The 15,293-nt window shown below is 41.7% G+C and overlaps 1 protein-coding gene across 1 annotated transcript; it reads right to left on the reverse strand.

Annotated features, from left to right (window-relative positions):
- Nucleotides 1-4,375: 4,375 nt before the first annotated feature.
- LOC119975935 (extracellular calcium-sensing receptor-like) lies at nt 4,376-14,681 on the reverse strand. Its single transcript, XM_038815899.1, has 6 exons — nt 14,536-14,681; nt 13,483-13,774; nt 10,044-10,853; nt 9,024-9,251; nt 5,775-5,898; nt 4,376-5,289 (listed from the first exon to the last, which is right to left on the reverse strand). The coding sequence occupies exons 2-6, from the start codon at nt 13,738-13,740 to the stop codon at nt 4,376-4,378; spliced, it is 2,334 nt and encodes a 777-aa protein (XP_038671827.1). The 5' UTR covers nt 13,741-13,774; nt 14,536-14,681.
- Nucleotides 14,682-15,293: the final 612 nt, after the last annotated feature.

Here is a 15,293-nt window from a genome sequence, read left to right on the forward strand (position 1 = left end):
TATTATGGTTACTACTGTTTTATTATGAAAAACTCTGCAAAACCTTAATAAAAATACTTTTTAAAAAAACACTTAGCCATGTTTTCAGACAATCCCGGCCCACATCTTTAAAAAGAAAGGGGGATGCTGCAATATGCCTTTAAGGGTATTCGTATCAGGTCACTGGAAGGGAAATATGTCATGTGATCTGGTCTCAGTTTCATTTTTACATTAAGCAGGGCACACAAACAGTTCTGATGTTTTCAAGCTTTATACCTATATGTAACTGCTGTCATGTGCTAATGAATGAAACCACAAGGTGTTTACTCAATCCTTTACGATTGATTGGTGTCTTGTAGTAGATCATTACAACATTATATAATTATAATAAGAGGACAATGACAACTCCATGTTACACCTGTATATTAAAAATAATAAGCATACATCAATCAAAATGTAAGTTGTTTTTTAATTTTACAGCAATAAAGCTAAATACACAGAGATTTCATTAGCGCTACCTTGACCGTAAATATTTAAAAACCCACATCACTGAGTATGAACGATATTCACTACACGTGTTGCAATTACTGAATTGTCAATGAAAATATTGGGTTTGCTTTGGTGTTCGAGAACAACCATTAATATCTGTTTATTGTGAAACCAATATGATTCATCAAATGGCTAATCATTTTAGATGACAAAACAACAGTATAATGGTACATTAGTACATATAATTCACTATTACTGGTTTAAAATAGTATAATTGGTGTTCATTGGAATAGGATATCAAAGTTCAACTAAATAAATCATGAAATCTTTAAAAATGCTGAACATCCCAATTCTAGCATCCTTTCAGAAGTTTAAAACAGTAATTAAGAGAAGCTTCCTTTCACCCCAAGGATAACAGTCCTGCTATTGGTGTGAGGATATTTCCAGAATGGGAATTTCTTGTGCTCTGCTGCTCCAGTTCTCTGAACAATGAAGTTGGGCATCTGGACAATTGTAATAAATAAAAATAAATCATCTTTATTGTCACAAGCAGGCTTACATTAACACTGCAATGAAGGTACTGTGAAAAGCCCCTAGTCGCCACATTCCAGAGCCTGTTCGGGTACACAGAGGGAGAATTCAGAATTCTCAGCCGGTACGGGAATTAAACCCGCCCTGCTGGCCTTGTTCTGCATCACAAACCAGCTGTCTAGCCCACTGAGCTAAACCAGCCCTTGTACTGTCAGTGCCAAGTCACTCAGCCATTTAGGAAGGAGTTAAAGCCACGAAGCAGGCACTGGATTTTAAACCCTTCCCACATCTCACTAATTGCTGTAAATCTGCACGGCTGGGTGGCACAATGGTTAGCACTGCTGCCTCACAGCGCCAGGGTCCAAGGTTCAATTCCAGCCTTGGGTGACTCTCTCTATTGAGTTTACACGTTCTCCCCGTGTCTGCGCTTATTTCCCCTGGGTTCTCTGGTTTCCTCCTGCTGTCCAAAGATGAGTAGGTTAGGTGGATTGATCATGCTAAAATTGCCCCTTAGTGTCCAAAGATGTGCAGGTTAACTGGGGGTTATGGGATTATGAGGATAGGGCAAGGGAGTGAGCCTAGGTAGGGTACTCATTCAAAGGGCCGGTGCCGACTTGGTGGACTGAATAATCTCCATCTGCACTGTAGAGATTCTATGGTTGTTTGGATATCACCTTGCCCTCTTGTTTTCCTCCTGCTCTTGACAGCTTCCTTTCTTATTTTCTTCATCAACGTTCTCCTGTCAATTTCACTTCAGAAAGTGTGAGTTAAGTATTGGTTCTGTGGGCACAGTTAATTCTTGGCTACATCAGCCTATTTGATTGTGGGGTGGGATATCACACCAAACTTGGTCTTAACCCCGCCTGACAACCAGGAAGAGTCTTTGGATAAATTTCAGGAGTAGGAACCCAGGCAGTTTTCCCCTCCCAGGCCAATAAATTCTGAGGGCAATTGTAGCACCTTGCTTGCTCTCCTGACAGCATTGAGCTAACTCAGCCCATGGTCACATGATCAAATTTGGAAGTTCCTGTGTTGTTTGGCAGCTTTAGACTCTGAATGAACTCAACAGGACAAAGGGAACTCCAATATTATTAGTTCCTCCGCCCCCAGTGCATCGTTATTACTAATGCAGGATGTTGCCCCAATAATCCTCCATCCTGCTTTGAATTTTTGATGGTTCATTGAGCTATGTGGTGCGTTCCATAGTTAGCACATTGTTACATGTTTTCAGCTTTGAGTGATAGTTTTGTGTTAGTTTCGGGCACCATTGCAAACTGGATCACTCACAAAACATGAACTAACCGTTCGTTTCCATTCCAAGAGGCTTCATTAATGTGGCTGTTCTTTTCCCCATTCCTTTTTTACACAGGGTCACATGGGATATATGGAACAGGAAGATGGCACTTGACCAATCAGTCCACATTGGCATGTGTGCTCTATTCAAACCTCCTCCCATTTTTCCTCATCAAAATAAATCTTTGCAACTCTCTGGCCATTTCGCAATAATATACCTGCCTTGGGCGGCACAGTAGCACAGTGGTTAGCACTGTTACTTCACTGCTCCAGGGTCCCAGGTTTGATTCCTGGCTTGGGTCACTGTCCGCGCGGAGTCTGCACGTTCTCCCCGTGTCTGCGTGGGTTTCCTCCGGGTGCTCCAGTTTCCTTCCACAAGTCCCGAAAGACGTGCTTGCTGGGTGAATTGGATATTCTGAATTCACCCTCAGTATACCCAAACAGGCGCTGGAATATGGTGACTAGGGGGATTTTCACAGTAACTTCATTGCAATGTTAATGTAAGAATACTTGTGACACTAATAAAGATTATTGGGGCGGCTCCGGGTGCTCCAGTTTCCTCCCACAGTCCAAAGATGTGTAGGTTAGGCGGATTGGGCATGCTTAATTGCCCTTAATATCCAAAAGGTTAGATGGGATTACTTACTGGGTTATGGGGATAGGGTGGGGGCAGGGGACTAGGTAGGGTGTTCTTTCCAAGGGTCAGTGCAGATTCCATGGCTTCCTTCTGCAGAGATTCTTCTGTCGAGATTCTATAGGGATTCAGTTTCCCTTTAAATGTATCCAAACTATTTGCGTCAAATACCCTCTGTCGTAATGAGTTGCACTTTCTCAACCTTCTTGGGTAAAGAAGTTTCTTCTGAATTTCCTGTTGGATTTAAATGCCCATCCTGCAAGGTTATCAATATCCCCTTGTGATTTGTCGTGGTACTCCTCAATATTGACTGTCTCGATGACTACAACCCCCTCCTCACTGCCCCTCCATTCCACCATGAAATTTGGTGTCATCTACAAATGTCAAAATGGTGTTGATTCCAAAGTCTAAATAATTCAAGTAAGTTGTGAACAGCAGTGGTCCCAGCACTGAACCTTGTGGAACCTTTGGACATTCTAGAAAATTAACTTTTACTCCCTGCTCTCTGCTTTCTGTCTTGAAGCCAGCTCTAATCTCCACTTATCCCCTGCCTCCACATCTTCTGGCCACAGGCATTAGTCTGGTATGAGGCACTTATCAAAAGCTGTTTGAAAATCCAGATAAATGCAATATTATGCATTACCATTATATACTCTCTCTTTTACCACCTCAAAGTTTCAGTAAGTTTGCAAGATATTTATTTTCGAAAGCCATGATGAACATTCATTACTTCCTTCTTTGCTCGGTGTTCTTCTCTTTCAACAGGGATTTTTCCAACACTGGTGCCAAGCTAATTGTCTTCTAATTCCTTGGGATTCCCTGCTCTGCAGGAATATCCATCAGTCATCTGGTACCATACCATTTTCAATATAATTATTAATTTTGTCTAATAATAGTTATGTTAAAACTTCCCTAGAATATTTAAAATAGATGTGACCTTCCCAGACCAGGAGATCTACTTCTTTAAGTTTGATTAGGTTACTCAGTACAATCCCCCTTTTTGTTCATTTTAAATGCACTTATCTCATTATTCTCATCTCATCATTCCATGGTGTGTCAATTTCTTCAATTTCCCTTTCAAATGCTGAAATAAATATTTATTCAGCATTGGTTTGTCGCTCTCTGTGGTGTTGGCATGTCTGCCTCTTAATGATCCTATTCCTGTACCAGCCTTCCTTTTTTTATTGATATACCTGTAAATTATTTATTATCTTGGTTGATAATTTAAGCTGATAATTAATCTTTACCTTCCTAATATCAATGCATTCAGTAATTTTCAATATTTTCTTAAACTGTGCCTTGCAGTTATGTTGCACAACAGCTGGAGCACGGCAAAGGATGTACAGGGTTTCGTCATTTCAGATAAAGGAGGGTAGTTTTCAGGGTATAATAATGTAATATATGTGCTTGACTTGATTGCCACAATGAAATTGTTCCAATGTATATTGCTTAAAGCTTTTTTGAAGGTATTTTCCCCATCAGATTCCGTTTTGTGTTTTTCTCTGGTCTGAACAGTATAATGTAGCATTTTGGACCAAAAATGCAGAAAAGCAAACCAAAGCTGGATGACAAAATAGCAAAGATTTCAACGGCAACCGTGTATTTGCCAGGTGAGCTTACATAGGCTGGAATGAACGTTAACCACACTGCACAGAAGATAAGCATGCTGAAGGTTATGAGCTTCGCTTCGTTGAAATTGCCTGGTAGCTTTCTAGCCAGAAAAGCTAACACAAAGCACAAGCATGATAAAATGCCAATGTAGCCTAATACACAGTAGAAGGCTATTGGAGACCCAACGTTGCATTCCAGAATAACCTTTGCATTATGATACTGCAAGTATTTTGTTGGGAATGGGGGAGCTATAACAAGCCAAGTGACGCAGATCAGAATTTGGATGAAAGTGCATGCACAAACGATGAGCCTTTGTTGCAAAGGACCAAACCATTTCATTGGATTATTTTGGGGGACAGTTGCCTTAAATGCCAACAGCACGACAATCGTTTTCGCCAATATGCAGGACAAACAAAGGACAAAGGTGATGCTGAACAATGTGTGCCTCAGTACACAAGACCAGACTGAAGGCTTTCCCATAAATGTAAGTGAGCATAGAAAACAAAGTACCAATGAAAACAACAACAGAAAACTGAGTTCAGAGTTGTTAGCTTTAACTATGGGGGTATCTTTGCGGTATAGGAATACCGAAGCAATAATCAAAGTGATGCATGCTCCAAATAATGCGAATGTCATCAGGATAATCCCCATCGTATCTTCAAAGGAGAGAAACTCGACTTCTTTCGGTACACACCTTTGGCTGTCATCACTGGGCCAGTATTCCAGTGGGCATTTCAAGCATTCTAATGAATCTAGAAGAATTTAATCAGCAATAGATACTTGTTAATAACTCACTACAAGTTTCAGTTGTTCTGAGAATCAAAGGGTCATGCAGTACAGAACCTTGTCCCTCTACCAACTGTATGTAAGTTGCACTCCCCTGCTCTGGGATCATTATTTTCCAGCATTTTTGTTCCTTTTCATATCCAAGGTCCTTTAGACAGCTGAAACTGCTTCCACTACCCCATTCAAGCATTATATTACCGATAATTACAACTCCCTTTGTAAAAATTAAAGTTCTACTCATCTCCCTTCTGATTCCTTTGCCAAATGCTTTAAATCAGTGCCCTCTTGCCATCAACCTTTCAGCCAATGGGAATCGTTTCCCTTTGTTTATCCCATCAACCACCTTGTCAGTTCTGGCATAATGATTTATTTTGATTTCAAAAGCAATTATTCTAGTGAAGAGTATACACAACAAAAACTGTAATTTAATGGCAACATTACATTCACTAACCTGTTGTATTACTGATTTCACCTTCAGCACATGGTATGCAGTCAAAGCAGCAAATGTGTTGTCCATTTTGTACGGCTTTCCTTGTGCCAGGAGGGCAACTTTCACTGCACACTGACTGTGGCACCTTCATAACGAAAGAGGTCAAAACAGACGATAAGATTTTGTCTCAGAGATTGTAAGGATGAAGAAATATTGGGGGGGGGGACTTTTAATTTCAGTACAAATTAAGAGTCCGCTCTAAGCTCCAAATGCACTGAATGGGAAACTTTGTACCATTACCATCACCCGGTCTCATTTCAAAGCTGTTGGCCAGCTGCCAGTGCAAACTGAACTCCCAATAAAAAGCTCACTGATTGGGAGGGCAGGTAATCATGTAGGGGAAGGGTACATTGGAATGGAATGGTAGATGTTGGGCAGTAATGTTCTGGGAATGCAAGCAGCATGATTTCACTAATGGCCCCTTGAACCATTTCATTCTGTTTGGTGTAGGTATAGCCACAGTGCTCTCAGGAAGGGAGTTCCAGAATCCTGACTGAGTGGCAGTAAAGGAATTGAGATAAAGCTCCAAATCAGAATGGTGTATGTCGGGGGCAGGGAGTGTTTGCAAGTGGAAGAGTTCCCATGCATCTGCTGTCATTCTCCTTCTAGGTGGTAGAGGTCGCAGATTTGGAAGTTGCTGTTGAAGAAGATTTGATGAGCTGTTGCAGTGCATTGTGTAGGTGTTCACATTGTGTATCGATGGTAGAGGGAGTGAATGTTGAAGAATAATGGGATCTAATCAAGCAGGCTGCTTTGTCCTTGATGGCATTGAGCTTCTTGGGTGATTTTGGAGCGATGCTCAATCAGGAAGGTGGACAGCATTCCAGCACAGCCCTCACTTGTGCCTTTCAGATGATGGACTTGCTTTGGGGAGTAAGCAGATAAGTTACTTGCTGCAGAATTACCAGCCTCTGACCTGTCCTTTGCAGGCACAGATTCCAGATTCAGTTCAGTTTCTGGTCAATGGTAACTATAGGCTGTTGATGACGAGGGGAGCTAAAGCAATGATAATGCCATTAAAGGTCAAGTGGAGGTGGTTAGATTTACTTTTATTGGGAATGGTCACGTCTTAGCACATTTACGGTATGAATATTACTTGCCATTTATCTGCCAAGCATTAATATTGTCAAGGTCTTGCTTCATGTGGGCACAGAGAGCTTCAGTATCTGAGAAGTCATAAATGGTGTTGAACATTGCACAATCAGCAGCTAACATCTTTGCTTCTGACATTCTGATGGAGGATTTTGTTGATGAAACAGATGAAGATAGTTGGCCTGGGATATGACCTGGAGGAACACCTGCAATTATGTCCGAGGGCTGAGATAATTGGCACCTAACAACCACAATCATTTTATTTTGTGCTGACTTTAACTCCAACCAATGAAGACTTTTTCTCCTTAATCCGATTGCCTTTAATTTTGCTCAGGCTCCTTGATACCACACTCAGGCATGTGTTGCCTTCATATAAAGGGCAGTCATCATCACGTCGTCATGACCTCATGTCTTGCATTCAGCTGTTCCTCCCTGTGTGGACCATAACTGCAATGAGGTTTGGAGCTGAATGACCCTGGCAGACTCCAACTGAGCATCAGTGGCTGTGTTATTGCTGTGTAAGTGATGCTTGAAAACACTTTTGACAACATATTCCATCGCCTTACTGGTGACTGACAGCAGACTGCTAGGACAGGAACTGGCCAGATTGGATGTGTATGCTTTTTGTAGATAGGCCGTACCAGGGACATTTTCTACATTGTCAGGAAGGTGTCTGTGCTGTAGCTGTACTAGAACAGCTTGACCAGGGACATGGCAAACTCTGGAGCACATGTCTTCAGTACTAATATGAGGATGTTGCCAGGACCCAGAATCTTGCTGTACCCAGTACATACAGCTGTTTCTTGATATCGTACAGAGCGAATCAAATTGGCTGAAGACTGGCAGCTGTGTTTCTAGGAACCTCAGGACGATTCTGCGGTGAATCATCTACTTGATACTTCTGGCTGGAGATGGTTACAAAGATTTGTCTGACACCAGAGTGCTGGATTTTCCCATCATCGAGGATTGTATATTTGTGGAGCCTCCTCCACAAATGAGTTGTTTAATCATCCATTAGTATTCATGACCGGATGTGGCAAGTCGGCAGAATTTAGATTTGTTCACAAGAATGATCCCCGGAATTAAGGACTTGTCATATGAGGAGCGGTTGAGGACTCTGGTTCTGTCCTCGTTGGAGTTTAGAAGGATGAGGGGGGATCTCATTAAAACTTACGGAATACTGAGAGGCCGAGTTAGAGTGAACATGGAGAGGATGTTTCCACTAGTAGGAGAAATTAGAATGCGAGGGCACAGCCTCAGACTGTGAAGCTGCGACAGAGATGAGGAGGAATTTCTTCAGCCAGAGGTTGGTGAATCTGTGGAACTCTTTGCCGCAGAAGGCTGTGGAGGCCAAGTCACTGAGTGTCTTTAAGACAGAAATAGATATGTTCTTGATTAATAAGATCAGGGGTTATGGGGAGAAGACAGGAGAATGGGGATGAGAAACGTATCAGCCATGATTGAATGATGAAGCAGACTCGCTGGGCTGAATGGCCTAATTCTGCTCCTATATCTTATGGTCTTATGATTCATTGGCTGTGGGATTGTTAAGTTCTGCCAATTACATGCAGCTTCCACTGTTTAGCATGTTGCTGTTTCAATAGGTGGACACCTTCTGCGGGATTTTCCATCGGCGGTATCCTCCGCTTCACTAGCAGAGTACCCACACCCCCGTGTTCCCCGACGGCATGGGATGGCCACAATGGGAAACCCCATCGGCCAGTGGAGTGAAGGATATGTTAGGAGGGCAGATTGGGCAGTTGAATACAATTCTGCTGTGACTTTTGGCCTGCAGGACTAAATAGATGCCCAGTTTAAGCTGTTAATTGATGGAAGTGATTTCAGTCGTAACTTTTAAAAGATGATAATTGCTGGAATAAAATTATAATGTAATGGGGATGAGCGTATGAGTGAAACTAATTGGGTGTATCTTCAAATAACTAGCATAAAAACAACAGAAAAATTGGCCTGCAGTTGCCCTGTAAAGTTCTACGATTTCCACCACCCTTTCTGTGAAGATGTGGCTTTTGACATCACCTCTGAACAGCCTGGTCCTCTTCCACTTACAAAGTAACAACTCATTCAACAAAGAAGCACTGATTTTAAGCAGAGACTTACTCTTGTTTTGTTCCCATGCCAAACAACACTATCTTCATTTATCATAAACTGTTTTCCTGTTGCTGCGGATGCATCAAAGTAGCCGACCGTTACATGTTCGACCAAGCCATTCTGGTTCTCCTGCCAGTTTATAATATCATAGGATGCAGTGGGATCCCCATTTGGATCAAAATATACATGCTCTCCAAGGCGGTTTGTAAATCTTACTTCTTTCAAATGCTGGAATAGCTTGGAGGAGCGGTCAGAAAGAGGAGATTAGTTATTTAAAACATTTAAGGTATATTAAGATATGCATTTCAAGACTTTCAAAAAAAAAAATCAGTTTTTTTCTTTAAAAAAAGCAGCAATGACAGTAATTTCCACTGTAAAGAACTGTATACTACATGTATATGTTTTTGACATGTATCTTCATTCCTACTCGACCCAAGTGGATACCGAGGGCTCCAACTTGTGCAGATGTAGGCTTCCATGATATTAAACACTCTTCTGCAGTTTCACCGAATGTTTATTCTATATATGTGAGTTTTTACAGTGATTGTCATTGAGCTATTTGATTATAGTGAGATCACAATGAAACCCAATTCTGTCCCCATTCAATGTGCACATCAAAGCATTATTCCATACAGAAAGAAAGGGCAGAAGCCCTGGCTGTTTACCTCCTCCTAACCACTCAGTAAATGCCATTCCTGCTCAGATGATTAAACACACCATGGCGCAGAAATTGATTCAGTGTCTTGCCAATGTTTTTACATCTTTCCGCAATGGGTGGCTTGTTTATGTGCTGTCGGCTTTATATATTATGCATTATGAATCCATAAATCTGGGTTGGGTTGGGGCATACATATATTTTTTTAAATGGTGACACATTGGCAATATAACTTCTTTATATATATATGAAATTCTAATTTGCAATGAAGCATCCTAACAATGCATGCCATGAGTACCGTTTATAGCTCTGTATATTTGAGATCAGAATTGTTAAATTCAGCATTAAAGCGCTGGTTGGAACATTCCTCTTACCTGCCATGGCTTGATGTTTGAAACATTAGCACAAAGATAAGGTCCCATTGGTTCATCTTCACAAAATAGCAGGCTGTGGAGTCCATGAGCAATGGCATAGACTGCTTTGTAGACATTGTAGGAAACTCTCAACTGAGTGACATCAAAGAAGGAGTCATTAGCCTTGAGTAAGTTTTCATGCCCTGTGCATTGCTTGGTACTGAGCACAGATATGCCCCTGTTAAATGTGCAACCAAACATTGCTTCCCAGAAAGCATTTACAAAACCGCCAGTAGAATATGCTGTCGGGCGTAGACTCATCAGAAAATGTTTCAATTCTGGTATTGCCATTTTGTGACTTGCAAATCCAATTGTTCCCCCGAGAGATTTGAAATTGTGTTTTGTGGAGGGTCTTGTCGCTGTAATCCAAGCTTCGCTGGCTATCCACTGAATGCCAGTGATATTCTGATGGACTATTTCCTTCAGCAAAGGGTAAAGGTCACCCTCGGAAGCAAAAGCCAAGATAACCTTTGCAGTGGACAATTTTATGACATCTACAATCTTCAATATTCTTTCTTGAGGATACGTTCTGAGAACAATTTCTGAGAAAGCGATACAGACTCCAGCTTGTTCAACAAGCTCTCGAAATGCTTGAATTCCATATCGACCATATTCATTGTCACCTCCAATGGTCCCAATCCAAGTCCAGCCAAAATGTTCTACAAGCTGAGCTAAAGCCTTGGCCTGAAACAAATCGCTTGGTACAGTTCTGAAAAATGTAGGATATTCTTGTTTGTTGCTTAAACATGCACAAGTAGAAAAATAGCTGACCTGCAAATGTTTTGAGAAAAATGAAAGTAAGTGATTGTGAAATGTAATCTTCTTTTGTGACATGGGCAATTAACAAGAGCGCTTTCTTTTAGCATCTTGAAGAAAGGTGTGGTTGCAGGTAACAGTGACAGTGCATTCAATTCAAGCAAAATCTAAATCTGTTTCTCAATTGAATGGAGATCAAGGGGTACTTGTAATATCAATCAGAATAAAAGTGGTCCCGCAGACAATACTTAGGATGGCCAAGAGTGTCACAACAATGTTTGAATGATTTCCCCTAATAATCTCAGTTTTGACCCAGGAGTTTTGCCTCCACAGGAGATTAAATGGTTCTGGCTGAGTTGGAAAGTCTACATATTGCTAGGAAGACAGTTGGATGGTCCTGTAGGTCTTTTTAATCGATTAATATAAATGGATGAAAATTTATGTGGGCTCCATTCCTGCTTGCACTCCCCCATATAATATTCATGTATTCCCTGTAGCCAGGAGATCAAATAACTATAATTGCAGGAGGAGGAAAGTTGTTCATCTGCAAAGCAGGGAGCTGCTCAACCTTTGATCAAAGCTGAGTTTAAAAAGTACAAAATACCCCCCAACTAATTTGAAAGTTATCTTTGATAGGCCATATTTATACCTTACTGCTCTCAATTCCAACCTGCTTAATTCAAACTATATATTTGATCACCTCCAATCAGGTCTCTATCTCTGTGCCTATTCTGAAATGGTCCTTATTAAAATCACAAATAAATTCAATGTAACCATGGTCAAAGTCAACTATCCCTCCTCACCTTCCTTGCAACCCCTGACACAGCTAACAATGCCATCCTCCAACACCTCTCCTCCATCATCCAACTGCATGGAGATCACTCCAGCCTGGTGTCAGTCATATATTTTTAGTGATAATCAGAGAATCATTTGCAATGGTTTCTCTTCTAGGAACTTCACAATTATCTCTGAACTCTTACAATCATCTATGCTAGGCTCCCTCCTATTTTGCATTTACATACTTTACCTCAGCAATATCATCCAAAAACACATCACGTTCCACATGTGCACCCACCTCCCTCTATCTCGACATTACATCTCTCGGCCCCTACAATGTTTCTGATTTGTCCATGATTACTCAACATCCATAACTGGATGAGGGTAAATTTCCTCCAGCTAAATATTGGGAGGAGAGAAGCCATTATTTTTGATTTCTATCATAATCTGTTCCCTGATGAATTACCCCATCATTTTCCCAGTAATCCTGACCAGGCCCCATGTATCCTTGACATAATATTTGACACCAAGGTAAGGTCTTCATGTCATAGGCACTCCTTCACCAACACCTCCTACTCCCCCTTTCATAACATTACCCAACTCTGCCCTGTTAGCACTGTTGCTTCACAGCGCCAGGATCCCAGGTTCGATTCCTGGCCTGGGTCACTGTGCAGAGCCTGCACGTTCTCCCAGTGTCTGTATGGGTTTCCTCCGGGTGCTCCGGTTTTCTACCACAGTCCAAAGATGTGCAGGTTTTTTGGATTGGCCATGCTAAATTGCCCTTAGTATCCACAAAGGTTAGGTCAGGTTACTGGGATAGGGTGGAGGTGGGGGCTTAAGCATGGTGTTTTGGGGCAGCACTGTGGCGCAGTGGGTTAGCCCTGTAGCCTCACGGCACCGAGGTCCCAGGTTTGATCCTGACTCTGGGTCACTGTCTGTGTGGAGTTTGCACATTCTCCCTGTGGTTGAGTGGGTTTCGCCCCCACAACCCAAAGATGTGCAGGCTAGGTGGTTTTGCCATGCTAAATTGCCCTTTAATTGAAAAAAATGAATTGGGTACTCTAAATTTATATTTAAAAAAGTATGGTGTTCTTTCCAAGAGCCAGTGCAGACCCGATGGGCCGAATAGCCTCCTTCTGCACTGCAAATTCTATGATTTTGATGCTATATTGTTTGATGGGAGAATGCAGAACCCCCGGAAGGAGATGGAGGGAGGATGAAATGATCTTCCAATTGGAGCTTGGCCATTCGTGGAAAATGCCAGGAAGCACATTTCTACACAAGCAGTGGGGGGAACCTAGAATTCTCTCCCCAGAAAACTGTTGAAATGAGGGATCAATTGAATTTTTTAAATGCAGATTATTGGTAAGCAAGGAACCAAGGTGAATGGATTGAGTTAAGATATAGAGTCCTCTTGGTCTGATTGAATGGTGCAATGCACCTAATAATGATAATCTTTATTATTGTCACAAATAGGCTTACATTAAGACTGCAATGAAGTTACTGTGAAAGTTACTTAGTGGCCATATTCCGGCACATGTTTGAGTACACGGAGGGAGAATTCAGAATGTCCAATTCATCTAACAGCACATCATTCGGGACTTGTGGGAGGAAAGGAGAGCACCCGGAGGAAACCCACGCAAACACGGGGAGAATGTGCAGACTCCGCACAGACAGTGACCCAAGCAGGGAATCGAACCTGGGACCCTGGCATTGTGAAGCAACAGTGCTAACCACTGTGCTACCGTGCTGCCCTTGCTCCTTTACTGATACTGTGGTGCTTGATGGGCTTTAGAACTGGTTAATATTATATTCATGCAATTACATATCTATTTAAAAAAAACATTTTTTTACTGAATTACCTTACCATTGAAATTCCAAATGATGCGACAGCCCTTGCTATGGTTATTGACTGCGATGATCCAGACTCTCCAATTATGGCTGGGATAGGAGAATCCGCTTTGCAATTAAACTCTGGAATATGTTTTTCTTGTCCGTTCATCAGTGTCAGGGCTGCTTTGAGGGCTTGAGATGGCGAAGCACAGGAATCGTGGATCCTGTAGCCCAGCGTGATATTTGGAAGGATGGTCGGATCCTGGTTTATCTCCTTTATTGCAAAGATCATGACCTGTGTCCAGCGGAATGCTCTGAGATCAAAACTGCAGGATAACAGCGACAGTATGTGCACACAATTTAATTACACCTTTTCAACGAATTGCATTGGTAAGAGTTTCACAGAACGAAGGGAAAGGGCAACGAAAGAGCGGTTGGATAAAATTATGACTTGTTGGGCAGCTGGTTGATATGTTCCTCATCCCCATTCTCCTGCCTTTTCCCCTGATCCCCTCACTAATCAAGAAATCCTCTTGTTAATCAAGAACACCAGATTTGTGCTTGAGGTGCTGTTACCTACAGGGCTACAGACCAAGAGCTGGAAAGTGGAATTAGACAGAATTGTTGTGAGCAGCATAATCAAAAACACCTCCCATCAGGCTTATTCACTCTTCCAACCTCTTCCATCGGGCAGGAGTTACTAAAGTTTGAGAAAAGTTTAATGCAATGGTTAGCACAACCATTGAATTAAAAAACTAAAAATAAATGATTAAAGTGATACTTTAAGATTGCGGTGCTTCAAACTAAACGCAGTCAAGTTTGCAGGTGAGAATAACTATTTTGGGTTGGGACATAAATACGATGTAAAGTCAACCTCTAATGGAAAAGTTTAACAATTTCTAGTTCATAATTCGGATCCTGAGGTCTGGAAACTAAAACGAATTTGAGCAAACCGATGAAGAAAACAGATTACATCTGAAGACCTCAGCAGTAATTGCTCAAGGTCGATAGGACGAGAAGACTTCTGCACTGATCGAATGTTCTCCTGAGCTTGAAAAGTAACCACAAATACTAAACAAAGTCTCACCTGACACACTCTGAACGTGCTGGTGTGGTTTTAAATGAATTATTTCCTTCTAATTCTTTATTGTAGATGGGAAATACCCCACCAATAATGATGTCCCCATCCTCCGACAGTCCTGGCAAGTGAAATTCTCCAAAAAGTTTACACGTGGAGTCTCCTGCTCCCAGTAAGGGGAACGCGACGCAAACAACGCATTGTAACAAGTGAGGCATCACAGTGCGCAGCGAGTCACCGCGAGTTCTTCCTTCTGTCAGGCAAAGAGTATCAATTTGCCCTTTATAAAGTTCTATGACGCCCACAATGTTGATTACAGCGAGTTAATTGAGTTGAACTAATTTCCAGAAGTCCCCAAACGATTGTGCAATTGTTATTTTACATTAATCTCTGAATGATGAGTGTAGAGGGGTTGTCAAAATATCATCCCAGTTAAACCTGGTCCCTCAAGTGATGTTCTCAGTTGTGGCACTCACACGGATGGCAAATTAGACCCTACCTAGTTCCTTCAATTAAACATTTTTGATTAACGGTGTTTGACTGGATCTAATTAAGTATGCAGCAATGTTTTGCAGATCTATTCTATTACTTAGCAGACTTTTCTCTCCCGGTTTTAGGTGGTGAGTAGGTCAGTTTTGACCCAGTGATAGAACTCCGACCGCGAAATCTCTCTGGTGTGCAGTTTCAGGCTCTCTTCAAACACTTGGACACATCATGGACTCTGCCATTGGATGCAGTACTGAGGGTTGTTGTGGAGGTCAAGAAAG

This window comes from Scyliorhinus canicula, chromosome 13, assembly GCF_902713615.1.
Source record: "Scyliorhinus canicula chromosome 13, sScyCan1.1, whole genome shotgun sequence".
Taxonomy (NCBI): Eukaryota; Metazoa; Chordata; class Chondrichthyes; order Carcharhiniformes; family Scyliorhinidae; genus Scyliorhinus; species Scyliorhinus canicula.

Bases quoted from the DNA above. Each gene is read 5' to 3' on its own strand.
- LOC119975935 (XM_038815899.1), bottom strand. From the start codon at position 13,740: ATGATCTTTGCAATAAAGGAGATAAACCAGGATCCGACCATCCTTCCA. The intron at 9,252-10,043 runs GTAAGAGGAATG...CGCTCCTCCAAG, and splicing joins CAAACATCAAGCCATGGCAG to CTATTCCAGCATTTGAAAGA. The intron at 5,899-9,023 runs GTAAGTCTCTGC...TTCGTTATGAAG, and splicing joins GGCATGGGAACAAAACAAGA to GTGCCACAGTCAGTGTGCAG.